This window comes from Lipotes vexillifer, unplaced genomic scaffold, assembly GCF_000442215.2.
Source record: "Lipotes vexillifer unplaced genomic scaffold, Lipotes_vexillifer_v1.1 scaffold612, whole genome shotgun sequence".
Lineage (NCBI taxonomy): Eukaryota > Metazoa > Chordata > Mammalia > Artiodactyla > Lipotidae > Lipotes > Lipotes vexillifer.
The window spans coordinates 744,872-772,659 of NW_006784340.1; the positions used below are offsets into that span (position 1 = coordinate 744,872).

The window sequence follows — 27,788 nt, forward strand, 5'->3', positions numbered from 1 at the left end:
CCCGTGTCCCCTGCATCGGCAGGCGGACTCTCAACCACTGCGCCACCAGGGAAGCCCTGTTTAACAAATTTTGAGGTTAAGCCTCTATGATCTTTAGAAGGAGACATACTGTTCAAGAAGCTTGTAGTACTTACATAATTAAACCTTATTTTACTTCATTTTTCAGACATTAGTAAATTTACTCAGTGCCCGAGATACTAACGTTCTGTTGGGTGCCCTTCTGGCTCTGGCTAGTTTAGCTGAAAGGTGAGTGTATTTTAATAAGTTCTGCTGCTTTAGCAACTCAGATGGAAGAAATGCAAAATAGATCAGTTTCTCTATTTATTTTGTCACCTACTTAGTTAAAATTTGTGAAAAATAAACATGAAGTACCATAACTATACTGAAGAGGATCCGGGATGGAAAAGCATCATTTTAGAATTTAAGTTGGAGCAGCAAAGCAGTTTAAAATTTTCTTTTTTTTCCTGACTAGAACTATTTACCTAGTCTTTTCATCCAACCCTCAGTTACTTCTACTTTCAAAATTACACAATATGTCTTGGACAGTTGAATCTCCCTGACTTGTTTTCTTCATTCTCTCCCCTATATATATTTTAACATTTTCAAACATTTTTGCCCTTTAAAAAATTCTAGATAACCCCTACAGATGTTATGATTATTTTAAATAAAAAAGCTTTAAATATGTTTTTATACCAGTAAGTGGATCACTGCTTTTTTGTTTTTTGGGTTTTTTTCCAACTTAATTGAGGACTAATTGACAAATATAATTTTATGTATTTAAAGTGTACAACATAATGATTTGATATACATATACACTGTGGAATGATTACCAAGATCAAGATAATTAATACATCCATCACCTCTCATAGTTAACTCTTTTTTTTGGTTTTGTGACAAGAACATGTAAGATCTCTCAGCAACTTTCAAGTTCACAGCCCCATATTATTAACTGTAGTTGCCGTGCTGCACATTGGATCCTTAGTGCTCATTCTTCTTATAACTGAAAGTTTGTACCCTTTAACCTACATCTCCCTGTTTCCCCCTACTTCCAGCCCCTAGTAAACACCCTCCATTCTATTCTGTTTCTATGTAGTCGGTTTTGTTTGTTTATTTTAGATTCCCCATATAAGTGATACCGTATGGTAGTTGCCCTTCTCTGTTTGGCTTATTTCATTTAACAGATTGTTCTCTAGGTTCATCCATATTGTCACAAATGACAGGATTTTTTATGGCTGAACAATATTCAATTATGTATATATAATTATATTTAATTATAACTATATATAAATATTCAATTATATATATAAATATGTATATCACATTTTCTTTATCCACTTCATCTATCAAAGGACATATAGGTCATTTCTATATCTTGGCTATCGTGAGTAATGCTGATCATTGCTTTTTTGTGAACAGCATATGATTCCCTTTCTCCTGTTATTAAATAAATTTAAATTTATGACATAAAATACTTATTGAATGTTGGAGTTTAATGTAGCCCTGCCTCATAGAGCTACATTGCATTTTGTTTCTCCTCCTGGGATAATATGAGGGCTAAGATATTAAATACGTGGATATGGTAAAATACATTTTTCATAGTTACTAATACTTTTCAATTTGTAGTCCAGAATGTAGGGAGAAAATAAGTGAACTCAACATTGTAGAAAATCTGCTGATGATTTTACATGAATATGACTTGCTTTCCAAAAGGTAGGATTGCTAACAGGGGAAAATGACAGTGTCTGACATTTAATGAAAATGATTATTATTATTTTACTTATTTTATTTACATTGTTAACTGAATATCATGAGTCAATTTGGCATTTATCTTCTATTTAAGTTTATATAAAGTAACTAATAGCAAAGAGATATATCAATTTATCTTTGGTCCTGCTTTACTTCTAGAACTGGTCATAGATTTGAAATATATAAACCTCATGATTACATCTTTAATATTTTTTATTACATTTATTTACATCCTGTCTCCTTAAGGAAAGAAACTCTGAGGTGGCTCTACTTTCCGTAATTTCAGATTGTGTGTTGAATAAGTGATTAGATTCCTAAAATCTATTTTGCTTAAGGCAAGTGAAATACATTAAGATAGCTACTGACTTATTTCACGACCAAAACAGAATCTAGAGTAAAATGAACTCATTTTCACTTGAACTACCTATTGCCCTAAAAACTTACTGTATCCAGATATTTATTAGGTTACCTGCATCATATGATATTTAGTCGAGTAAGTCATAATTTTCTAAAGAGGCAAAATAGTTAACAGAAATCCCAAGCAATAAAACACTGACATTTAACTCATAGTAAATCCCTTGAATTCTTCGTCTAAGCCAATTTAACCCTCTTTTACAAACTATACTTAGACTTGGTTGTCTGAATTGATTCACCCAATAGCCTCTGCACAGGTATTGGAAAACCAAAGATGAATAAGATATGGTTGCATGGTGTAGGAGAGGGGCAGACACACAAATCATCAGTTTCACCACAATATTGTAGGTGGTGTGGTCAGTGGATGCACAGGATAGATACCCTGGGGGCATGGAGCAGCACCTCCAATCAGAGCGAGGGGTCATGCCAAGTCTCCTAAAAGAAGGAGCAGTTGTCTAGGCAGAGGAAGAGAGCAAGTGAAAACAGAATATACTCCCACCTGGAGGCCTGCAGTGGTGTGTGAGAGAGGAGCGTGCATGGGTGGGCACAGCTACAGCAGAGTGCAGGAGGGAGGGTGCCAGAAAACTAGTTAGATAGTTGGTGATAAGTTAGAAATAGAGCTAATTTTGGCCAGGCCTTCTACATGCCAGGCCCTGCTCTAAGCACTTTTGTGTTTTAACTTGTTTGATCTGCAATTCTCTTTCTATATTTTATAGATGAGATACCTTTAGTGAGGTCATGATGGGCTCTTTGTGCCTAATAGTTTGGTTTTTATCATGAACATGGAGACTCACAGATTTTAATCATGATCAGATTGATTTTGTGGGGACAGTTATTCTGATTGCAGTGTGTGGGGTGTGGAATTTAGCCACACAATGAGATCCACTTAGAACAAGGAGGGAATGTTTGGTGTAGAAAGTTTGAGAAGGTGAAGAGTACTGTCTACAAAAGAACATATGTCAGAGCATAAAAGTTTGGGAGGGAGAGGAGCCATGGAAAATTAGCTCAGGGAAAGGAATTGTGAAGCAGGATAAGACTGGGAATATTGGAGAGGAGGGTGACAGAGAAGCTTATATCTTGAGCATAATCGAGGCTCACAAGGATGGAGGGGCAGTGGGTTTAGCTAGCTGCAGGACTCACAGAGAATTAACCCCAGTGCTTGCCCAGGAAACAGGGGGCACCAAAGCCTCTCCACTGGTTGGAGAAGAAGGGAGTGTCTTGGAGGATTCCCAGTCTTTGGCTTGGAAATTGAAAAGACTGTGGTGTCCTGCGTCCAGATCGGGGACATAAGTGGAAGGGCTGATTTGGGGAGGAGGATAATGACTGAGTTTAGAAACAGTGGGGTGAGTGCCTGTGCAACAGTTAAGTGACTGCTGCAACCTCTATAGGTTGGGAGTGATGCCTGGGCTGAGATCACAGTGCCAGGGTAGAGGGAGTGTTTGAAGCCATAGGAATAAATAACACCATCCAGGAAGAGTGTTCAGAGTGTGAGCCTGGAGGATTCAGGACAGCTCTATGAAACGTCTATAATCATAATGTTTCAGAGCTTAGTTGAACCTTATGTCTTATGCCATCATTATCTTTATTTTACTCTCCAGACATTCACTGAGCACTTTGCATTTAATTTCCCTGGATCATAGTGTTTTTGCCATCAGGTATTAATGTCTTATTTTTGCAATCACATAGTAAGTTTCTGAAGACTAGGATAAAGCTTTTATATTTTTTTTGTCTTGAGCATAATTCAGGTCCCATTGTATGTACTTGATGCCTATTTGCTCGTTAGTAGGTTTTTAGCCAGACCAATGAGGATACCATGAGGATATGACTTAGAAAGTGGTCCAGAAACTATGACCTGCAGGCTAAATGTGGCTCCCTGCCTGTTTTTGTGAATAAAGATTTATTGGCACACAGCCATGCCCGTTGGTTTTTGTGTGTTGTCTGTGGCTGCTTTTGCACATGTTGGCATGGCTGGGTACTCATGACAGAGACTGTATGGCCCATAGAGCTGCAAACACTTGGCTGTGATCCAGCCCTCTGTAGAGAACATGTGCTGACTGTGACATAGAGCCTGTTAGCGCGACCGTCCATGCATGTCGGCAGCTGCGTGTGAATCAAGTCAAGCCACCACTGAGCTGAGTCTCCCCTCCCGCCCATCCCTCGCAGGCTGTCGGCTGAGCTGCTGCGCCTGCTCTGTGCCGAGCGCCAGGTGAGAGAGCAGGTGAAGCTCTACGAGGGGGTCCCCATCCTCCTCAGCTTGCTGCACTCAGACCACCTACAGCTGCTGTGGAGCGTCGTCTGGATCCTGGTTCAGATTTGTGAGGACCCTGAGACCAGTGTGGAAATTCGCATTTGGGGAGGCATCAAGCAGATTCTTCATATTTTACAAGGGTGAGTCAGAGCAGGCTTTGGCCTACTTCACTCTGGCTGATGAAGCCTGGGGTCTCAGCTGTTCGAGGGCAGGGTGGGTATGTGCTCAGCTGGCTCCCTCCCATTCTTTGGTCATTCATGTTCTACAGAGTCATTTTTACTTGTTGCAAACAGGCTCTTAATCAATGTCAGGAGCGTTCATCTTTTCAGCTCCTTGCGAGCCCTGACATATTTATCTTTGAATCGCCAGCCTGCGTTAAAGTAACGGATGTATGATCCTTAGTTAAAATAGGAGGAAATACGGTTATTCAAATGATTCCATGTTACTGACCCTGGTCCAGTTGCTCCTCTTTTCTCTCTAATCTCCGTGGCAGTGCTCTGAGGTGGGTTAACACCTTGTTATCTCTCTTTTAAAAGTAGAATCTGGGGCTTCCCTGGTGGCGCAGTGGTTGAGAGTCCGCCTGCCAATGCAGGGTACACGGGTTCGTGCCCCGGTCCGGGAAGATCCCACATGCCGCGGAGCGGCTGGGCCCGTGAGCCATGGCCGCTGAGCCTGCGCGTCCGGAGCCTGTGCTCCGCAACGGGAGAGGCCACAACAGTGAGAGGCCCACGTACCGCAAAAAAAAAAAAAAAAAAAAAAGAATCTGGTGGCATTCAAAGCCATAAATCTGGGGAAGAAATGGCTTGTTAAAATAGTTTCAAACTGAAATTCTCTTGAATTATGTTGCAAAAACTATAACAATAACAAAAAATAGTAGATATGGTATGTGTTACATGTATTGAATAACAATTATTACTGGTACCACCAATGGAAAAGATCTATTACCTAAAATTACCTAAAATTTACCTAAAATTATTATAGAGCATAATTCATCCCCCTAGGTGCTGAATCAAAGTTGAAAAGGATTATATCTGCCTGGAAAAAGATCACATTTATCTGTAGTATGTAAATAAAGTTCATTCTAATAAAAAAAGAGTAACATCAATTTTAGTATGACTTGTTATCAAATCAATATTATTCAGACTTTGTGCTTGTTGTGCCTGATAACTTGATATTGTGGAGCTATGTGTCATCAGCTCCATTCTCTGAAGGAACTTTCCAAAGCATAAGAACAGACTAGAGATGTGAGCAGTGGCTTTGTTAACAATTTCTATCATTACCAAAACCAAGGAAATAATGTGTAGACTGTTGACAATCTACTTGCTTTTATGAATATCACATAAAAATCTCAAGTACTTTAAAGTATAAATTATAAATCTTTCATTAGTATTGTGGCATCATGAGCTAGCCCCACAGTCAAAGTCATTATGATTGCAAAGGTTTTTTTCCACTTGAGTTTATAGGATGATGTCGATGATGGTGGTGGTTATTTTTGGTCCATCATACGTATTACAGTGGCCGTGGGTAGCCCTCGTGGAGAGCAGCTATTTTCTTGATGATAAAATTAAATTATATAATAGTTAAGCAATACTTCAAGGACAAAACCTGCCTTTTGACCACATAGAACTGAGTTTAATATAAGGTACTAGTTTTCCTCCTTTGGAGGAAACCATTCTTGATAGAAAAGGGTTCTTTCACATCTAAAGAGTAATTTTCCCAGTCCACTTCTATGGTACAATGTTAGAAATCTCTTCCCTGGGAAAAAGATGTATGTCAATACTTATTCTATGTTAAATATGGCTCAGTGCTCTGGGAGAATTTATTACCCCAGCTGTGTAAACAATATCCTTTCAGAGATGGGCTGCCTGGAGCTGGTACAAGGGGTGAGGTTGCCAGGTTGCCAGCTGGCTTGAGTATGAACAGGCTCTGTTGTCAAAGTGGTTTATAGGAAATCTGTTCATGCCCATTCACCTGCAGTCCCAAACTCAAAGGCAGTTACTAAAAGGTTACATACTCTTGATCAGATAGAGTGATCCCTAAAATTCAAGTTTTAATATAATTAAAGATCATTGACTGCGACTATTCCATTACCTTCCCTATGCTTCCCAAAAGAAGGGCAGAGGGCCCAGATGACACAGGAGGACAGGCCAGGGAGACTCCATCCACTTTACGTTTGGGCATATAGAAATCTACATAGAGCTGCTGCCATAAAAGTAAATGCATGAAAAAACATGGCAACCATGTAAAACAGAAGGGAACAAAGCAGATAAAGACAGACGAATGATCTATTGTGGAAGATGTTGCACTAAGTAAACAGAAAAACAAATGTTTTATTTTATCAAAGACATTAAACAGAACATGAAGTTTATGAAATGAGATTAAAGATGAGATGATAGGTTAGTAAAAAGGAGAACAGAATGATTGTGAAGCTGGGAAAGAAGATGAGGACTGAACGACATGTAGAGACTGAGTACCAGAAAGAACGTGGAGTTAGTGAAAGGAAGGGCACGCTTGAAAATTTACACACGATGCAGAGGAGAAAGACAAGGGAATAAGAGCAACATAAAATGAAGGATATGGCCCACAGAAGATGGGTTCTCAACACGTGGATAATTGATATCCCTAAGGTAGAGAATAAAACGAAAGGAAATTTTGGAAAGCCTCAATCATCTAGTAGAAGAGAACTTTCCTAAAATAAAAGAAGATTGGAATTTAATGGAAAAAGACAAAACTCAGAATGATGAAGACTGAGATGTATTCAAGTAAATGGCAGAAGAATAGAGTTCAAAAGAAAGGCAGCCATGTGAAAAATAGAGAGATGACTCCTACCTCACACTTCACACAAAAATCATGTCTGAGTGGATTGGAAGGTCACACAGGAGAAAACTTTATGACCTGGGGGAGGCAAAGATTTATAAAACGGGAATCAGAAAGCACTGACCATGAACTACCATTGATAAATTGGTCTGTGCATTAACTTTTCTTTTTCAGGGACAGAAATTTTGTTTCTGATCGTTCCTCCATTGGAGGCCTGTCTAGTGCCAATGCGGCAGGCCGAATCCAGCAGCTCCATTTGTCAGAAGATTTAAGCCCTCGGGAAATACAAGAAAATACTCTGTCTCTTCAAGCAGGTATTTATATCATATTATTGTGTTTTATTATTTGATACTGTTTAACCTTGTATTATGCTATTATAAAATTATAATGATAATACTAATTAGGCCCAATTTATAACAAAAAATGTGAAGTTAAATCCATGTGGATGCCTGAAACTTCTTGGTACCAGTGTTGGACTTGCAGGTTAAAGACACCCCAAACTTTCCTCTGCTTGCCAAGTTCTGTGGCCTAACCTGTTAGCCCTCTAAAGCAGTTCATACTCAGATCATAAGGGTTAATTTGGATAATATATTTAAAGTACGCACTATTTACCTGACCATTGTCCATGTACATTGAGCACGTGCTCCACACAGGGCACATGTTGGGTATGGGGCTGACGGTGCCTGCCCCTCCCCACTCCACGCACAGTGGGGTGCATTAGGGGTGTCCCACAGGCTGCCGTGGGGTGTGCATGCATGTGAGCTACACAAAGAGGAGAGGTACCAGCCAGCACAACTCAGGTACCTTTCTCCCAGAGATGTGCCAGAAGGAAAATTAGTGTTTTTTGAGGGATGGCTCTGCCAACAAAATTCTCTGAGGCAGGGAGCGAGATTGCTGATGTGCAAGTGCCGCCATGGCCATGACAGACACGGCATTTGGTGGTTTTCGTTGCAGCCTGCTGTGCGGCCCTCACGGAACTGGTGCTCGACGACACCAACGCCCACCAGATGGTTCAGGTGAGAGGGCAGGGTGCCAGGACCTGTCACGATGGAGGGAGCCCACCTCAGGTGACACCTGTATCCTGGAACATGGCTTTAAAATATTGTAATATGTCTTATTTAACATGTAGAATTCCATTTTATATTCTTATCCTTCCTCTTTTAACTCAGCTTAAAAAGAATTGTCATGTAGGTAACTGATGGTGTTTATTCCCTAAATTATGTGCAGTCTATTTCATTTTCTTTATCTTTTTTTTAAAGCTATTCTGAATTGTTTTTTGTTTTTACATCTTTTTTGGAGTATGTAATTGCTTTACAATGGTGTGTTAGTTGCTCCTTTATAACAAAGTGAATCAGTTATACATATGTTCCCATATCTCCTCCCTCTTGTGTCTCCCTCCCTCCCACCCTCCCTATCCCATCCATCCAGGTGGTCACAAAACACCGAGCTGATCTCCCTGTGCTCTGCGGCTGCTTCCCACTAGCTATCTATTTTACGTTTGGTAGTGTATATATGTCCATGCCACTCTCTCACTTTGTCACAGCTTACCCTTCCCCCTCCCCATATCCTCAAGTCCATTCTCTAGTAGATCTGTGTCTTTATTCCCATCTTACCCCTAGGTTCTTCATGATATTTTTTTTTCTTATATTCCATATATATGTGTTAGCATACGGTATTTGTCTTTCTCTTTCTGACTTACTTCACTCTGTATGCCAGACTCTAGGTCCATCCACCTCACTACAAATAACTCAATTTCGTTTCTTTTTATGGCTGAGTAATATTCCATTGCATATATGTGCCACATCTTCTTTATCCATTCATACGATGATGGACACTTATGTTGTTTCCATCTCCTGGCTACTGTAAATAGAGCTGCAATGAACATTTTGGTACATGACTCTTTTTGAATTATGGTTTTCTCAGGGTATATGCCCAGTAGTGGGATTGACACATGAAAGAATGCTCAACATCATTAATCATTAGAGAAATGCAAATCAAAACTACAATGAGATATCATCTTACATCGGTCAGAATGGCAATCCTCAAAAATTCTAGAAACAATAAATGCTGGAGAGGGTGTGGAGAAAAGGGAACACTCTTGCACTGCTGGTGGGAATGTGAATTGGTACAGCCACTATGGAGAACAGTATGGAGGTTCCTTAAAAAACTACAAATAGAACTACCATATGACCCAGTATTCTGAGTTGTTTTAATTTAATTGTTTTAATTCCTATGGGGCATAGGACACCATGAGTTAAGGATAGCAGTCACTTTAAGAGGACATGAAGTTATTCAGCTAGAGGTGATTGAAACACACCAAACAAAATATTTATTGCCCGGAAACTGATGTCACAAAGCACACAAAGCATAATTCATTAACCAATTCACTACATATACAGTCATATGTGTGTGTGTGTGTGTGTGTGTGCGTGTGTGTGTGAATACACACATTTGTATACAACCCTTGTATGTGTTTCTATTATAAGTTATTTCCTGCTTGTTGAATTTTACAGAGAAAACTTTTTTTTTGTTCAATACATCAACTTAAAAATATATAAATTCATAAAGTTAGTAAAGGGTCATGTCAGCAGTGATCAGAGTCCCTGGGGAAGCTCAGCAGGTCAGGGTGGCTGCTGAGGAAGGGGGAGGCTCAGTCCTGTTATCATTGCTTGCTGTCTTGGCCTCTGGAAAAATATTTAGCCTAAGTTTTGACTTTGTCATGTATAAAACAAGGAAATTACAGACTAATTCACAGAACAGCTGTGAAGACTAAATGTAGTAAGGCAGGTAAAGCTCTTCACAGTCATAAGATAAATGCCCACATAGAGTTCAGTAAATTATGTATTTAATAGATAATAAAAAATGTAGCAATAAGGTAGTACTTTTTGTTCATTCCCCCATGTCTGTATTTGTATTAGAATAAGGCTAGAAAGATGTTAATCATTTATACAAATAACTTTCATTTTTAAAACTCTGTTATTTTTCTCTTATTTTTCTATTTTATTTTCTATACTAGTTTATCTACATGTATTGTTTAATTAACAAAACAATAAAGGGAGAAATATTTCATAATTAGATATTTAAAATGCAAAATATAAAGACATTTGGATCCCTTTACTCTGCCCCTTTTTTTGCCCCCTACTCTTTGTTTTTAAAGTATTTAAATCACTTTTAATTGATATACTTTGTTGTTTATAATCTTTAAGGACAGTTGAGATTTTACTATGTGGTTATAGTCTTTGATGTTTAAAAGTATTACACTGACATTTTTAGTATTGTCCTGTAATATTTACTCCTGATTCCAAAATTATACTAACATTTCTTCTTTAATATTTTAAGATTGTTCCTTCCTTCTTTATGCTGTGTATCTCCATGGCATTGTTGCTGGTCACTGATAACATGGCATCTTTATTCTTCCAGGAAAATGGTATATATACAATAGCAAAATTAATTTTACGAAATAAACAAAAGAATGCAGCAAAAACTAATCTATTACAGGTAATAAACATATCCATTATTCTTTAATATCAAGTTACTGGAATCTGGGGAAATTTTGGTAATATAACCTATTAATTTTAGAATTTTTAGGTTAGCACCAGTCCCCCGTACTGACCGAGAGGGAAAAATATCTGGTGAGGGAGGCTGGCATGGAAACAAATGCTGTTAAAACAATGTAGAGGGGCTTCCCTGGTGGCGCAGTGGTTGAGAGTCCGCCTGCTGATGCAGGGGACACGGATTCATGCCCCGGTCCGGGAAGATCCCACATGCCGCGGAGCGGCTAGGCCCGTGAGCTATGGCCGCTGAGGCTGCGCATCTGGAGCCTGTGCTGCGCAACGGGAGAGACCACAACAGTGAGAGGCCCGCATACCACAAAAAACCAAAAACCAAAAAAAAATGTAGAAGGCTTAACAGTAGTTTCTCTGTAGGGATTTAGGTGATTTTATTTAGACATTTCTTTGCTTCTCTGTAAGTTCTGTGGTTTAAAAACATTGCTTGTGTATCAAAATAATACTACGGGGAAAATTATGTGCCATCTTTAAGCACGGACCACAGTCAGTAGCATTTCACCTTTACAAAGGCAAACCTGTAAAATGAATCTTGATGGATGAGCTGGTGCTGGTCAGATGAGTAAAGGGATAGAAGTGGGCACCCATGATATCTGCTCCAGGGCGGACGGGCATCCACACAGAGAGAAGAGCGTGGACAAAGGACGGGAGCCTGGCAGCTTAGATTGTGCTTAGGCTGCTCAGGGGGGTGGGTGTGGGGTGTGGGGCAGAGGGAGTACCTTAGGACAGCAGTCCCCAACCTTTCTGGCACCAGAGACTGGTTTTGTGGAAGACACGTTTTCCATGGATGGGGGCGGGGGTGGGGGCAGAATTCAGGCAGTAATATGAGCGATGGGGAGCGATGGGGAGCGGCAGATGAAGCTTTGCTCGCTCACCTGCTGCTCACCTCCTGCTGTGCGGCCCAGTTCCTAACAGACCACGGACCAGTACAGGTCCATGGTCCAGGTGTTGGGGACCCCTGCCTTAGGAGATGAGGCCTGGAAGGTAAGAATGGGCCACATTATGCAGGGTCCTATGTGCTTTTTTGAGGAGTGGACACCAGGGGGCAAGTGTCCCCAAAGACATTGGCGTGATAAAATCAATTTAAACTAAGCCTTTGCAGTAGCTACAGCTTATCTTTTTTTCAAGTCGTTAGAACAGGAAGTAAAAAACAACGTTTGCCCAATCTGATTTAAGAGCTTTCAGCCAGAATGATGGTCAAACCTAGCAGAGAATTTTTGGTGGTATCTGTGGGCTGGCAGGCAGAGATTTTGGAGAGCTACCACTGAGAACGCACAGGCGTGGGACTTACTTCTCTAGTACGGCACTGATGCATGACACTGTGCTGGAACATGGTAAAGCACACTCCCTCCTGCACATGCATTCTGTTAAGCCAGTAGAGGCTTTTAAAGAATATGTATGGAAAATCTTTCGAGGCACATGCATGTTCCTCACTTCTCACAGTCTCCACTGCTTTCTCACCAGTCTCCTTCATGTGGTCTTGTTATCTGCCTGGCTTCTCCAGACAGTGTTGTTTGTGACCCTTCTATATTCAGATCACTAATTTCATGAAATGATTCCAGATTCGAATTCAGCGGACCCTGGTCACCCCAGTGGTGGCCTATTGTACAGGTGCAGCTGCAAGCCTGGGGCTCTCTCTCTTTTCTCAGCACTGCAAAACGTCCAGTGTTTATTTTTCTTTGTTAAAGTCTCACAGGCCTCTTTCTGAGTGTTCTCAGGAGTTACTGTAGATGGTTCTATCTGGGGAATGCTTTAGACCTTACTCAAGAGACCAATTTGTCAAGTTTGAGTCCAGTGTGCCTGTGGCTATTTTTATATGTCATTATTTCTAGTGTTTATTTTCTCAGAGAAACTATATAAATATTGAGGCGTACATAGCAGGCTAGAAAGAAAATAAACCTTGAGCTCCTGGAAATCTTGGGACATTTGGTTTTCTCAGTGTAGGAGTTTTATTTCTTGTCTCTCTGCTCCTTCTGAACTTTCTAGAAAGGAACTAATGACAGGCACTGAGTGAAACAAGGCCCAGATCCCTAGCCTTCCACAATGCAAATGCTTTTTAAACATGAGAACTGGCCCAGGTGTTGATGTTGTCTGTTTTCATTTACAAGCTGTGGCTCCCACAGAGACCAGCCACACTCACCAAAAAGTCACGTTAATGTTCACTTCATGATCATGCTATCCTGAAAATGTTTTACTTTGTTCAGCTACCATCTGAGAATCACATATCCTTTTATTTCCAGTGTTATGCATTCAGAGCCTTGAGGTTTCTCTTCAGTATGGAAAGAAACAGACCACTCTTTAAAAGGTATGAGCTTAGAGAAATTTAAGTGATCAGTGATCATTAGAGTCAACTGTTTTCATGTACCTGATTTAGATGCAAACAGTAAGAGAAGAGTCAGTATGCAAAACATGTGTCTTCATGTCTTCTTAAAATCCACAGATAATACTGAGCAGCCCTAGTGATATCTTAACACTGAAAATTCACAAAATGATGAGGAAAGCACATGAATCACATCAACACAACTCTTTTAATTACATGTAACTGCCATGGTTTTTAGTTTTTCTCTCTTTTTTAAGACATTAACATTTTTAATGGATGAAATAAAAATATGTGCTTGTTTTTGCACATTCAGAAATGTCCAAAGTTGATCTAGTCATTTCCTTTTAATCAATAGAAAAGAAAGTATTTGTCTGGATGTCCTTAACAGTATAAGAACCCATTTGAAGGGGAGGAGGCTGAATGTTCCTGGATCAAAAGGTTGTGTGGTGGGCTTCCCTGGTGGCGCAGTGGTTGGGAGTCCGCCTGCCGATGCGGGGGATGCGGGTTCGTGCCCCGGTCTGGGAAGATCCCACATGCCGCGGAGCGGCTGGGCCCGCGAGCCATGGCCACTGAGCCTGCGTGTCTGGAGCCTGTGCTCCACAATTCCTTTGGGGCATTTTTCACAATAAATGAGTTTGTACGTCTTGCTCTCTGTCACTTCCCTCTCTTTTCCCCTTAGATAACTGACCATGTAGCTCCACGTGTTTACAAACTTGTTACATCTACATTTTCACAACTTAAACTTAACTATCTGTTCTAAATGATCATGTGTCTAAATTTTAAAAAAATCAAACAACTGCTTTTTTTCCCCAGGTCACTTTCTGCATTCTGGATAACTTTCTGAATCTATAACGTTTCTAAAGTTTCTACTGAGTTGTAGCACTACAGAACATACTAAACTATTTTATGAGTAACCTCTCATTTTAATCTGAATTTAAATACAATCAAAACTATTAAGTTACATTAAAAATAAAAATTCAAAAAACTATTATGACTTTGGAATAAAAACATTAACAAACTACCTTATCCAATAGTGTTTTAATGAAAAAAGAATCCATTTATCTCTATAAATGGATTGGCACTTTGTAGAAGAAAGTTGAAGCTGTCCACTTGAAACACAAAAAGAAATGTTAAAAAACCACAGTAGTCTTCCTGGGAAATCCCATTACTAATGGATTTTTTTCATTAGTAATGGGCTTTTTTCATTAGTATTGAATATTTTTACACACTCTGAAAACTGTAGTTAACAGTTTGTAAAAATGGTGTGTTTCCAGTTTGGCTTCAATATGAATACCATGGGGGTTATGCATCAAATAGGCAGTCCCTAAATATACATTGATTTCATGCATTGATTTAGCCAACATTTTTTGTTTGTTTGTTTCTATTTCCTACTGTGTGTCAGGCTAGTTCTCAATTTGAAACACTCTTAATTCCAAGAACTTAAACATGACCAAACCCCAAATTCAAACAAATACTTTAATTCATTCAATATTTTGGTGCCTGCTTTGGCAGCATATACACTAAAATTGGAATGATACAGAGAAGATTAGCACGGCCCCTGCACAAGGATGACACACAAATACCTGAAACATTCTATATTTAAAATATATGTATATATATATTTTTGGAATCTGATTTTACGGAGATTGTGAAGAAGAATTTGACTATAATTTATTGTTTTGAAGAAGTTGTATACAAAGACTTAGGAAATAATTGATTCTTTTCCTTAAATATATAATATGGATTTATAGTTTGTCATACTCATGTTATAAATTGCAATGACCTGTGTCTTTTATTCTATATGTTTCAGACCCACCAAGCACAGGTGACAAAATAATATTGGAGTTCTCTTGCATTCCGACTGGAAGCTGTGCTTCCTCACTAACTTCTCCTTGATAAAACCCTTCTTGTATAGTTTCATTTTGGCTCCCTTCATATCTGAAAATCCCACACTCTCAATAATCTGCATTAAATATTTACTGAACTACTATCATTCCCTTAGCTCTTGACAGTGACTCTGGTTCACAGCTGGCTTCTAGGGCAATTTGTCCACATTACAGTTTCACATTTATGTTTTGACATAAAAAAAATTGCCCTATGTCCGAAGTACATATATATGTTTATATAAAATTCAACCTAGACAATTTCACTTTTTATTTATGAAAGAAATAGACCCAGCATGAAGAATCTATATGATAGATTTTCCTGATATGAAAATTGTAAGCATTGTGATTTTTCTGCTTTAGACAGCTGAGGTGGCATTAGCTAATCTCAAGAACAAATATGAAAACGAAAAAGCAATGGTGACTGAAACTATGACGAAACTTAGAAATGAACTGAAGGCTTTGAAAGAAGATGCAGCAACTTTCTCATCGCTGAGAGCAATGTTTGCAACAAGGTAATAGTTTTTCTTGCAAGATTAGGTGTGGTACATGGGGAGAAGACTTCAAAATGCACATGTTCATCTTCGTGCATCATGAGTGTTACTTAGTCTGCCATCTAAAAGGGCAAGGTGTAAAGAAAATACATGAGATTCCACTCTTGACAAATCTAAGATAAAACATTTTGTGCTGTTTTCCAGAGCCCTCTACTGGACACACTGGATCAATCAATTCTTCTACATACAAGTGTTTTTATTTATTAATTTAAAAAAATTTTTATTTTATTTTTTTATTTTTTGGCCGTGCCGCACGGCTTGCAGATCTTAGTTCCCCAACCAGGGATAGAACCCGGACCCCCAGCAGTGGAAGGCAGAGTCCTAACCACTGGACTCCCAGGAAATTCCCCATACAAGTGGTTTTAAATTAATATAATAGATATTTTTTCTAGAGCCTTATGTGCCCAAAAGAATTAGACTAAAAGAAAAAAAAAAAAAAAAAAAAAAAAAAAAAAACCCCCAAAAAAAGGTTGTGTGGTGAGCATGACAGAAAAACCACCACCTTGGGAAGCAGACAGTGGTTACCTACAGGTGTGGTCTGCGTGCCATAGAGGTGGCAGGTTAGCCAAATCGTAGGCCCAAGTTCTTGCTAGAATTTTATTGATAAGGCAAAATGGAAGAAAAACCACCACCTTGGGAAGCAGACAGTGGTTACCTACAGGTGTGGTCTGCGTGCCATAGAGGTGGCAGGTTAGCCAAATCGTAGGCCCAAGTTCTTGCTAGAATTTTATTGATAAGGCAAAATGGAAATAAAATCTTGAGTTAATATAACATCTTTTGTTTGGAAGAATGGGGCATTTTATGTTTTTATTTTATTTCTATATAACAGTTGAATTTAGGGGAAGAAAAGGAAGTCTTCATTATTCATTATAACCTTTCATTTCAAGGCCCTAAATCATCCACTTCAGTGGACTTAAAGATTTTAATAAACCTAAACCCTTGAAACCAGTAGCTTGGAAATGATGCATAAATCTCTTCATTTTTTTTATTCACCTGTATTTTAATTTTATTTTCATGAGGACTAAATCAAATGGTATTTGTGAAAGTGCTCTGTGCTCAATAAACACCCAATAAACATTCATTCCTAGTATATTTAATACTACACCCCCAAATGTCTTACAAATAAGATTTTTGTAAAATCTGTATCATATCTTTTTTTTTTTTTTTGCGGTACGCGGGGCCCTCACTGTTGTGGCCTCTCCCGTTGCGGAGCACAGGCTCCGGACGCGCAGGCCCAGCCACTCCGCAGCATGTGGTATCTTCCCAGACCGGGACACGAACCCGCGTCCCCTGCATCGGCAGGCGGACTTCCAACCACTACGCCACCAGGGAAGCCCTGTATCATACCTTATTGTAGCAAAAAACATATAACATGACATCTACCCTCTTAAATTTTTGTGTGCAGTACAGTGTTCTTAACTATAAGCACAGTGTCATACAGTAGATCTCTGGAACTTTCCTTTCCAATTGTTTTTCCTTACCTCTTAACAACTGTGTCTCTAGTTTATTTTCATGAGATAAGTTGGTGAGTATTATTTCCCCCATTTGTTGGCAGTGTATTTAATGTAATTAACGTATAAGTGAGCCAGGTCCAAAAGGGAAGGAACGGGCCAGAGTTTCCAACTCCTATAGGAAGTATGTGTGTGTATTTTTCTCTGTAGACTTTTCCCCACCGACTTGTTTGAGATCTTCATTGACATAGGACATTATGTTCGTGATATCAGTGCTTATGAAGAATTAGTATCAAAGTTGAATTTATTAGTGGTAAGTCTTGAGCTTTAAATATTTTGTCAGGCTGCTATGCAGTTAGGATGCATTTATCATAGCAACCCATTTCCTTTTCATTTTTTGGTTAGGAGGATGAACTGAAGCAAATTGCTGAAAATATTGAAAGCATTAATCAGAATAAAGCTCCTTCGAAATATATAGGCAACTATGCAGTTTTGGATCATCTTGGAAGTGGAGCTTTTGGCTGTGTTTACAAGGTGACCTTGCCCTTGAACAACATTTCCGATGTTCCCAAACAAACTGCATGTCTCCCTGCACACCCACACACAAGTGAATTGGAGCCCTTGTTAGTGAACAAATAGATATAAAAATTAGAATGGTTGTTTCTGTACAACAGATAGCTGCACTGATGTTGTCTTACCTTAGCTCTCAGCTCTAGAAATTGGTCACTGACCTTTGAAGACAAAAGCTGTCACTAATCTCTCATAGAAATAGTCAAAATGGCTTGTCCCAATGCATGACACATTCTCCAAGTTCACACCAGTGTTTCTGTATTTACCAAGTAAAATCCTATGAAATATTGCAGACTGATCCAGGATATACCAATTTTTTTTGAGGTGAGCTTAATGTAAATACAAATTTACTTTTTAAAGATATATGACTTATTTAGATGACTTGGCTTAATCATGTGACCTTATTAATCTAATCACTTTCTTCCCCTCTCTACTCCCAAACCATTCTTTTTTTTTTTTTGTCTCCTTTATTTTAGGTTAGAAAGCGTAGTGGTCAAAATCTTTTAGCAATGAAAGAAGTCAATTTACATAACCCAGCATTTGGAAAGGATAAAAAAGATCGAGACAGCAGTGTAAGGAATATTGTTTCTGAATTAACCATAATTAAAGAGCAGGTAAATGCTTTTGTTTATGAAGACGGTTTCCTTAAATAAATGTCATCAAAAAAAGTAGAATTCATGTGCTGTTCTTGTCCATGCTGTGTAAGAACTGGTTCTGTTTAATGTAATTGGCATTGAGGTGATATCAACCACCAGGTTTTCTCCTAAGGCTTGACATTGAGCCATAGACATAACTATATCAGGGCCAGGGATGCAGAACAATTGAGTTCACAGCACAGAGAGTATTATATATGAGAAAGCATATTCGTTTCCTTCTTATTATATTGTAGAATATTTGGTTACTTTGTTACATGCATAAGAATATGACTAAAACTTCCCTGACTTTTGTCAAAGGGAACCAAGTTGTTAACTTTCCTCAGATACAGCTTATGTAATCTAAAATGTGAATTTTCAAGATGGGTTATTATTTATTGACATGAGCAAAACATTCTAACATAATGTTCACAACTCATGTATCATTATGAAGGTTTGTTTCAGGAAAAAGAATAAACGTGTCAGAGAGAAATGGGGATTCTTTTTGTGATCAAAGAACACATTGGTTTCTTTTTCAACTTTCTTTATTTATACATTCATTATGAATACTGTTTGTCTGTAACTCCTGGGGAGACCTATCAGTTCGTGGCTCTTTGTTTTCAAATAGTTAAATTTGCATAGCATCTGTGCTGGGACATAAAGAACCTTAAATATGATGATCTTTATTCATTGAAATCTCTAGGTCCACTCCAATTTATAATTTACAGTAAATATCATTAATAGGTTTGTTTTATAGTTGACTTTTATGTACAAAGAGATTAGATTTTGAAAAGTTAGTGTTTGCTCATATTCCAACATTCTAGCTTTGGGCAGTGTGCTGTTTCATAGCACAAGGCTAGAGCATGGCTTTTGCCCTAGGCTGGTCTAATATCTTCATTTGAACCCAAATCTGGATGTAGTCCTGGCCAGTGAGCTAGGTCTAGAATATGGTTCTATTGCTTACCTAGTTCCATATTGTTTAAAATCTGCTGGCCATTTGCTAGTTGATGAGGTAGACTATTGGTTTTAGTATATTTTCTAAGAAAAGAAAGTGTCAGGGTGGGGCCATATAAGAGGCCTCTGCTTGAACTTTGAGGGAGCTCAAAATTGTAGAACTGTGCTCGCACCATGGGCTTAAACCAATGAAAGGACAGTAAACTGAGGTCAAAAAGGAGGAGGTAATGGCAGACAGAAGTGAGAGAAATGGGACTAGAAAGGGAGAGTGTATTTGTTAATATTAAGACTAAGCTGCAGTAACAAAGAAGCCCCAAAGTGCATGGGCTTGAAGGAGAGGTCTCAGTGTGCAATGGGTTTTGTCTTCCTGTCAGTCCAGGGTGTGGTGCTCTGCTCCATGAGGTCACACAGTGATGCCCACTCTTCCTCTCCCGTTGCACCTGCCAAGGCACATTTATATCCGCTGGTGCACCCGGCGTTTTGGGTTCAGACACAGGATTCCCCTCACACTCCACTGGGGAGAACTCAGGGATGAGCCCCTTGAGGCTGCGAGAGAGGCTGAGAGGTCTGATCTATGGTGGGGAAGCACGTCCTGCTACAAGTCGATGGAGTGGAGGAGTGTGAGAGCAGATTTTTGGTGGACAACCAGTGGACTCTCCTCCAAAAGAAGGCAAGAAGAAAGAGATGCAAGCCATTGTGATGTACCAGTGACTATTCTGAGATAAGACAAATTTCAGTTTACCTAGAAACTCAAACTGTAAATAAACAACCACAAAAATTTAGTATTCTTGTAGAAAATTATTATGTTATTAGATGTTATTATGTTATTATTATGTTATTAGAAGATGTGGCACATATATACAATGGAATATTACTCAGCCATAAAAAGAAACAAAATTGAGCTATTTGTCATGAGGTGGATAGACCTAGAGTCTGTCATACAGAGTGAAGTAAGTCAGAAAGAGAAAGACAAATACCGTATGCTAACACATATATATGGAATTTAAGGAAAAAAATGTCATGAAGAGCCTAGGAGTAAGACAGGAATAAAGGCACAGACCTACTAGAGAATGGACTTGAGGATATGGGGAGGGGGAAGGGTAAGCTGTGACAAAGCGAGAGAGAGACATGGACATATATACACTACCAAACGTAAGGTAGATAGCTAGTGGGAAGCAACCGCATAGCACAGGGAGATCAGCTCCGTGCTTTGTGACTGCCTGGAGGGGTGGGATAGGGATGGTGGGAGGGAGGGAGATGCAAGAGGGAAGAGATATGGGAAAATATGTATATGTATAACTGATTCACTTTGTTATAAAGCAGAAACTAACCATTGTAAAGCAATTATACTCCAATAGAAATGTAAAAAAAAAAAAAACACACACACTACAAAATAACACATTGCTCAAAGAAAAAGTCTCATATAAATTGGAAATTTTTTTGAACTAAATGAAAATACAACTTATCAAAATCCATGGGCTGCAATGAAAGCACTGCTTAGAAAGATACATATACATATATATATAAAATATTAAATGTATGTATTAAAAAACAGAAATATCTAAACTCCATATTCTAAGTTTCCACCTTAAAGAAAAAAGAGCAATTCAAGCCTTAAGCAGAAGAAATAAAAATAAAACAGAAATTAATGAAATAAAAAACAAGAATTCCATATAAAAAAATCAATATTAAAAGTTTATTCTTTAAAAGACCAGTAAAGTTGATAAATGTCTAGCCAGACTAATCTTGGGAAAAAAAGAAAGACAGACACAGATTACCAATATCAGAAATGAAAGACGGGTCATCCTTACTGATCACATGAACATTAAAAGGGTTAAAAAAAATACTGCATAAAACTCTATAGCCACAGATTTGACCATGTAGGAGAAATGGATCAATTTCTTAAAACACACAAACTACCAGAACTCATACAAGGAGAAATAAGATAATCTGAATAGGAATATATCTATTAAAGAAATTACATCAAAAACAAATAGAATTTCCATCTGAGGTAAACTATGCCAAAGAGAAATTGTTGCTCTCTTTGGTGCCTGGACACTTTTTGTTGAGGTATAATTGACATATGACTGCATATTAGTTTCAGGTGTACAACATGATGATTCAGTATTTGTATGTATTGTGACATGATCACCATAGTAAGTCCAGTTAACGTCTACCACACGTAGTTACACACTTTTTCCTTGTGATAAGAACTTTTAGATGGCAAGGAAGACCTTATTCAGGACCAAGGCAATAGAAGTCAAACTATTAGAGTAGAGGAGAGAGATTGAACTCAACTCTGAACACAACAGGGATGGCTGCGGATTTACAACCAAAAGGCAGGGCTAGGGGTGGTCAAAGGATGGAAAGTTACTAAGAGAAATTTGGTTAGCTATCAGGTTGGGGGAAGAAAAACTTGATGAGATAACAAAGATGGGGGGATGAGGAACTTGACTGATTATCCAGAGGGCAGAGATGCTCACTAAACTGGCTCAGCAGTATTCTTGCTGAAACCAGGCAGGCCAAGGAGGAGGCCTGGTCCAGAGGAGGACTCTGAGGAGCCTGACCTAAGTTTTTTCAAGGATGGAGTCCTTGGCAATTATTATTATTATTTTAACAGAGTTAATAACTCTTAGGTTATTTCAGTTTCAAACTAATAATTTTGGAGAGCATAGAAAGACACCAGTCATGTAAATAGACACAGTGTATATAAACATTTAAGTGGCAGGGGGAGGTTAAGAGCATAGGTATATGTGTTCAAAATTAATTGCTTCATTTCAGTTTTCTCCTCTATGCAATCTGTGTGTGATGTTGGAACAGGAAGTGTTAAATGAATTCTTAAGATAGCTTCCAGTTCTACAGTCCTCTAATTTAGTTAAATTAGGTGATAAAGCACAATCAGTTTTCAGTTCTATTTGGTAAGGCTATATGGGAGATTGCTATTTTCAGAACAGTTTTGTGAGCAGCAAATAAAAAGAATCCTGAAAAATTAGATGATATCTTGAAATGCTTTGTTTTATAAATAAATATAAATATGATGATTTCTTTGTTGTTTTCAAGTATGAAATCCAACTAAATTGTCTGTGAAAACAAGTTTATATTTTGAAGTAGTATAATGTTTGTTATTTATTTTCTTGTAGCTTTATCATCCCAATGTTGTACGCTATTACAAAACATTTCTGGAAAGTAAGTGTGAGTTTCCATGATATTTCTAATAATGTATCTATGTTATTTACATATTTTTATTTTAGAATGTCACAAAATAAGCTTAGTCAACTATTTTCTCTACCTTTTTTGTTGTCTATATGACCTTAGATTACATTGTGCATCACTTTCTTGGTCAGTGAAACACTGATAATCAATGATCAAAAGATACTTATAAAATTTTTACATCCCTATATGTAAGACTGCATGAACAAACCAAAATAATAATTATTGCTATTTTCATATACAAAAAGCCCATAGTAGGATCAGGAGAAAAGAAAACTAAAGGTTGGTAGCTTCTTTAAGAAAAAATGACATTTTTTTGTCATCTTTTAGAAAAAATGACATTTTCCACCCCCCAAATAAATTGGATCTAGGTTTTTTGAGATTTCTTTTTCTTCAAGTTCAGGTAATTGCTACAAGGTGGCGATGGAGCCCTGAATGATTCTGCGTCATCATTGGGATGATGGAATATGGAATCAAATCTTGAGGTGAAACCAAACTCAGTCGCTTGTTTTAAAAAAATAGGACATTTGACTGAAGTAATATACATATTAATAGACCTTATGTGCTTCACCTGTGAAATTTCAAAATAAATCTCCTTTAAAGGGGCTTCCTTGCTGCCTCTTTATCAGTGCTATTGTTATGCAAACCTGTTGTGTACTTTACCATGTTATGATTTTACCCATCTCCCTTCCTCTGGTTGACTCAGAGGAACTCAGTGCTGAAACTCTTCAGTAAATCCTGCTCCCTTGGCCATTTGTTCTTGCTATTAGAATAATTTCCCATAATTTAGTGCATATCCCATCATAAAGAGATCTAGACTAGCTTCTGACTTGTACTGAAGTGACACAACTTGTCTTAATTTAAAAACAAAATAACCTGACTTCTTCCAAAAAGAATTGGCAGTGGCTTAAAAATACATAAGATAGGGCTTCCCTGGTGGTGCAGTGGTTGAGAGTCCGCCTGCCGATGCAGGGAACACGGGTTCGTGCCCCGATCCGGGAAGATCCCACATGCCGCGGAGCGGCTGGGCCCGAGGGCGATGGCCACTGAGCCTGCGCGTCCGGAGCCTGTGCTCCGCAACGGGAGAGGCCACAACAGTGAGAGGCCTGCGTACCGCAAAAAAAAAAAAAAAAAAAAAAATGCATAAGATAAAATAGATTAAGAAATCATGATAAAAGGAAATAAAAGGTGAGAAAATTAATGCTAGAGGCAAGATTAGTACCTACAGTAAATATTTCTTGGAATTATGAAGAATTGGAAACAATATAAATGTCAATCTTTAGGAGAATGATTAAATAAATTATGATACATCTGTATTGTGGAATACTATGTAACCAACAGAAAGAATGGCGTGGGTCTGTGTGTACTGACAAACATACAAGAATGTTGAATGAAAAAAGTATAAGTTGCAGAATATGTATGGTGTGGCTTCATTTTTATAAATGTTGTATATATACATATTTTACATACATCCAAAACATTACAAAAGATACATATCACATACTGTTGTTAACAGTTACATATTGACTTTGGAGGAGAAAGTAGAATTTAATTCTGTTTCTTGGCATCCAAAGCAAAGAGACAAACCCAGTCAGTTATGTGAGGTTCCTGGGATCCATGAGCTGAAATCTGGAGGAGGCCAGCTTTCTCAGCTCTTGAGCTGGCATCACAGAAATTTCCATCATGGGTGGTATATCCAGTGGGGTCATTGCTAAACCACGGTATGATTTCATTGTAAAATACTGTAAGGTAAATCTACGAGACTGAAGAACAGTGCAGTTTAATGTCTGAAAGTCTGGCTTGATTTAAGCGTAAATTTTAGACCATTGAGAGGAAAGCTGGGTTTACCTGTTCTTCAGGGAATCCTCCATGATTTGGGATCATTTACTTGCTCTCTTTGGTGCCTCTCAACCCTTCCACATCCTGGTGTACATAGAAAATGATAAAGTTTGCCAGCGTAAACTTATGCAAGGAGGTTGCCTGTAGCTGAAAGAGACCGTTGCTGGGCTCCAGTTGTCCCCAAGACCCCCTCAGCCCCAGCCCCTCCAGAGCTGATTGGGTCCATGTCTCTAACTCTTTTGTGTTGTGCCCTGAACACCCATTGGGAAACTTGGATTCTAATTCATAAGTTTTTTCAAAATGTCTATATTGAATTTATTTCTATTACCTTTTCTTGTTTTTTATATAGATGATAGGTTGTATATAGTTATGGAGCTTATAGAAGGGGCCCCTCTTGGAGAGCATTTCAGTTCTTTGAAGGAAAAACAACATCATTTTGCTGAAGAGAGACTATGGAAAATATTTATACAGGTATCTTTTATCTTCATTAACTTTTTCTATGAAACAGTAAAGTTCTGAGCTGATTTCCTAGAATTGTGTGGAGTGATCATGAGTGGCTGTCTATCTGTATATATCGGGGAAATAACATTTGTTTGTTCTTTGCTGTTTGAAGCTGTGCCTAGCTCTTCGGTACTTACACAAGGAGAAGAGGATCATCCATAGAGACCTGACACCAAACAACATTATGTTGGGGGATAAGGACAGAGTAACAGTTAGTAAGTATAAAAATCTGAAAATTTTCAACTTGAGTCTCTGAATGTTATTCTAGGGCAGAGTTGTTCGATAGAACTTTCTGCACTGAATGGCATGTTCTCTGTCTGAACTGTCTGGTATGGCAACCACTGGCCACATGTGGCTATCAGGCACTTGAAACGTGTCTGATAGCCTATGTGCCTGAGGATATGAATTTTAAATTCTATCAAATTTTAGTTAATTTAAATATCCCTATGTGACTAGTGGATACTGTATTGGACAGTGACTAGTGTAGTTCTTGATGACTGAGTTGTATTTTGCCTGTATGAGAGAATAAAATACTCTTAGGTTGCTTGGGCATTTAAATCCTAAATCAATGGTTTCTAGGTTTTCTTCCTTTCTGTAGAACACTTCTTCGTCAACAAAACCTTTTAGAGCCACCACATGAGCACATTGTTGAACTATTTTAATATAGTCTGTGACATATGGGTGACAAATGTACATATCAAGGGCTGTAAAAAATCCAGCCATTTGTATACTTCAACATTTTCACTTTTTATCACAATATTTTCAACTGTAGCAGGTAAGTTGTCTAATTCTTAATCAGAAGTTAAAATGAACTTTTTAGCTTAGAGCGATATATTAGCTTTCTCCTTGCCCTCTTCACTCACGAACACTTAAGTTACTCCCATGGACTATTAATGGTTTGCCAACTGTAAGTAGGGAGACATCTCTAAATCAGTGGTCTGCAAATATTTGTGATCATGAAATTCCATTAGTAAATTCTTTTGATAATACACTCCAGTATATCAATATGTATGCTTATTTATGAATTCTGTACACATATCACTGTATAACTATTCTATAGTACATATAGTCAACAGAAATAAACTATAAAGGGGTACATTAAAATTCAAAGTAGGGGTGTTGATATTTTTCACCCCACCCCCACCACCAGTGGATTGCCTTAGGCACCCAGCTTTGGAGGCCACTGCCCTAAATTTTATTGATGTGAAAGACATTTGACAACATTTTAAAGCTGAGTCTCTTAGTTTGGGAAGAATCTGATTCCTCACGGAGGCAATTCCAAATGTACACATTTACCCATAACCACATCCTCAGTAACAACGATTAGATTCACTGTCCAGATTTTTTAGAGTAGAACATGTTATATCAGTTTAAAAAATAAAAAATATCCTAAAACAGAAGTTTTATTGATAACCTTCAATGCAAAGTTACTTGGAAATAGTTCAAGCCAGTGCTTTGTGGAATGTGAGATGAGACCAAATAATTGTGACTCTTCATCTCAGATACACATTTGCTTAATCATTAGAAGTTAATCATAATTTTGTTCATCATAAGCTTTTTACTTTTTATAAATTACACTTGTGTTTCCTTAAGAATATTTACTATTTATATGCTTGTAGATATTTTAATTTATAAGTTAAAAAGGATTATTATAAATTGTGTGTTTGAATTTCATAGCAAACAGTATATATACTTTTAAATAGTATTAAATAGACTTGTTTAATAGTTTAATAGATCTGTTTAATCCTTCTAAGGTGACTATTCAGGTCATATTTTCTGAGTAATAGCCAACCCCGCATTCCATTTTCTTACTAAGATTAGTCATTTCCTTTGGTTACATTTAAATACATTGAGATTAATCTTCTATTGTAGTAACCTGATTTATTTTCTTTCTAAACTTATTTTAAGTAATTTTTATATTTATTTTCTTTAACCAGTAGCACACATAAAAATGGTTTACAAAATAAAATAGTGCTAAAAATCTTATAAAGAAAAGCCTACCTCTTTGCAAACCCCAGTTCCATTTCCCTAAAACAACCACTTTTCAGTCTTTTTAGCTCTTTCTTCTGGTATCTGGCTTTCCATTGTGATAGTTGAAGATTCAGTTTTCTTATTTTTTCTTCGTCCCCATCTGCCATCCTGCAATACACTTATAGCACAATCTGGGGTTAAATCAGCATTCAGTATTTACATTATTACTACTGTGTAATTATTGTTCAATGTTGATTACCTCTCCTTCCTTATAGACCTTTTGTTTTTTCTGGAGTTAATAATTGCCTTCTTGTTTATTTTCCTAGTTTTCTGTGTACCTTTTATTTCTTCTTCCCAAATCTTCTAAAAGGATTATAAAAGCCCTCTCTGTACTATTTCCACATGGTCAAAAATGACAGTTACTCTCAGTTTTTTTTTCCTGGACACCCATTTCCTATACCTCTTTGCTGTAATGTAGACCGGGTTTGACTTTAGGTCTGCTGCACAGCCATTGTTCTGGAACTTTCGTGCTCCTTTTCTTTTTTAATTTGGCCACACTGTGTGGCTTGTGGGATCTCAGTTCCCTGACCAGGGATTGAACCTGGGCTACCACAGTGAAAGCACCAAATCCTAACCACTAGACCACCAGGGAATTCCCATGCTCCTTTTCTGATCAGAGTCTCTATTTCCTACATTCTGTCTCTTTCTCTTTCTTTTTTAACTCCCCTATTTTGCCAAAGTGTATCTTCTAGTACTTTCCTAAGAAAAAGTGCTTTGGAAGTTATAATTTTTACTTAAAAAAATTTTCTTATTTAGAAATTTTTGAGGTATAAGTGACATATAACATTATATTAGTTTCAGGTGAACAACATAATGATTTGTTATTTGTATACACTGGAGCCTGCAAGTAGTTGGGTGGAGCTGGGTCTTGGTATCTAGATGGAGACCTCCGGGAGAGCTCATGTTAATTAATATTCCCTGGGGCCTGGAATTCTCTGGTGGTCCAGTGTCCTGGACTCCCACCCCAGAGGCTCAGACCTGACCCATGGCCAGGGAACCAAGACCCCACAGGGCAAGTGGCACAGCAAAAAAAAAAAAAAAAAAAAAAAAAA

General features: G+C 38.0%; 1 protein-coding gene across 1 annotated transcript in view; it reads left to right on the plus strand.

Annotated features, from left to right (window-relative positions):
• Positions 1-27,788, plus strand: part of NEK10 (NIMA related kinase 10) — a 299,100-nt gene that overhangs the window by 44,578 nt on the left and 226,734 nt on the right. Inside the window, exons 9-21 of the mRNA XM_007456721.1 lie at positions 167-246; positions 1,624-1,710; positions 4,324-4,548; positions 7,400-7,539; positions 8,180-8,241; positions 10,646-10,723; positions 13,032-13,096; positions 17,210-17,312; positions 17,405-17,533; positions 18,046-18,183; positions 22,296-22,341; positions 24,554-24,675; positions 24,818-24,920. Of these exons, the coding sequence (XP_007456783.1) occupies positions 167-246; positions 1,624-1,710; positions 4,324-4,548; positions 7,400-7,539; positions 8,180-8,241; positions 10,646-10,723; positions 13,032-13,096; positions 17,210-17,312; positions 17,405-17,533; positions 18,046-18,183; positions 22,296-22,341; positions 24,554-24,675; positions 24,818-24,920 (1,378 nt within the window). The remainder of the gene's footprint in view (positions 1-166; positions 247-1,623; positions 1,711-4,323; positions 4,549-7,399; positions 7,540-8,179; positions 8,242-10,645; positions 10,724-13,031; positions 13,097-17,209; positions 17,313-17,404; positions 17,534-18,045; positions 18,184-22,295; positions 22,342-24,553; positions 24,676-24,817; positions 24,921-27,788) is intronic.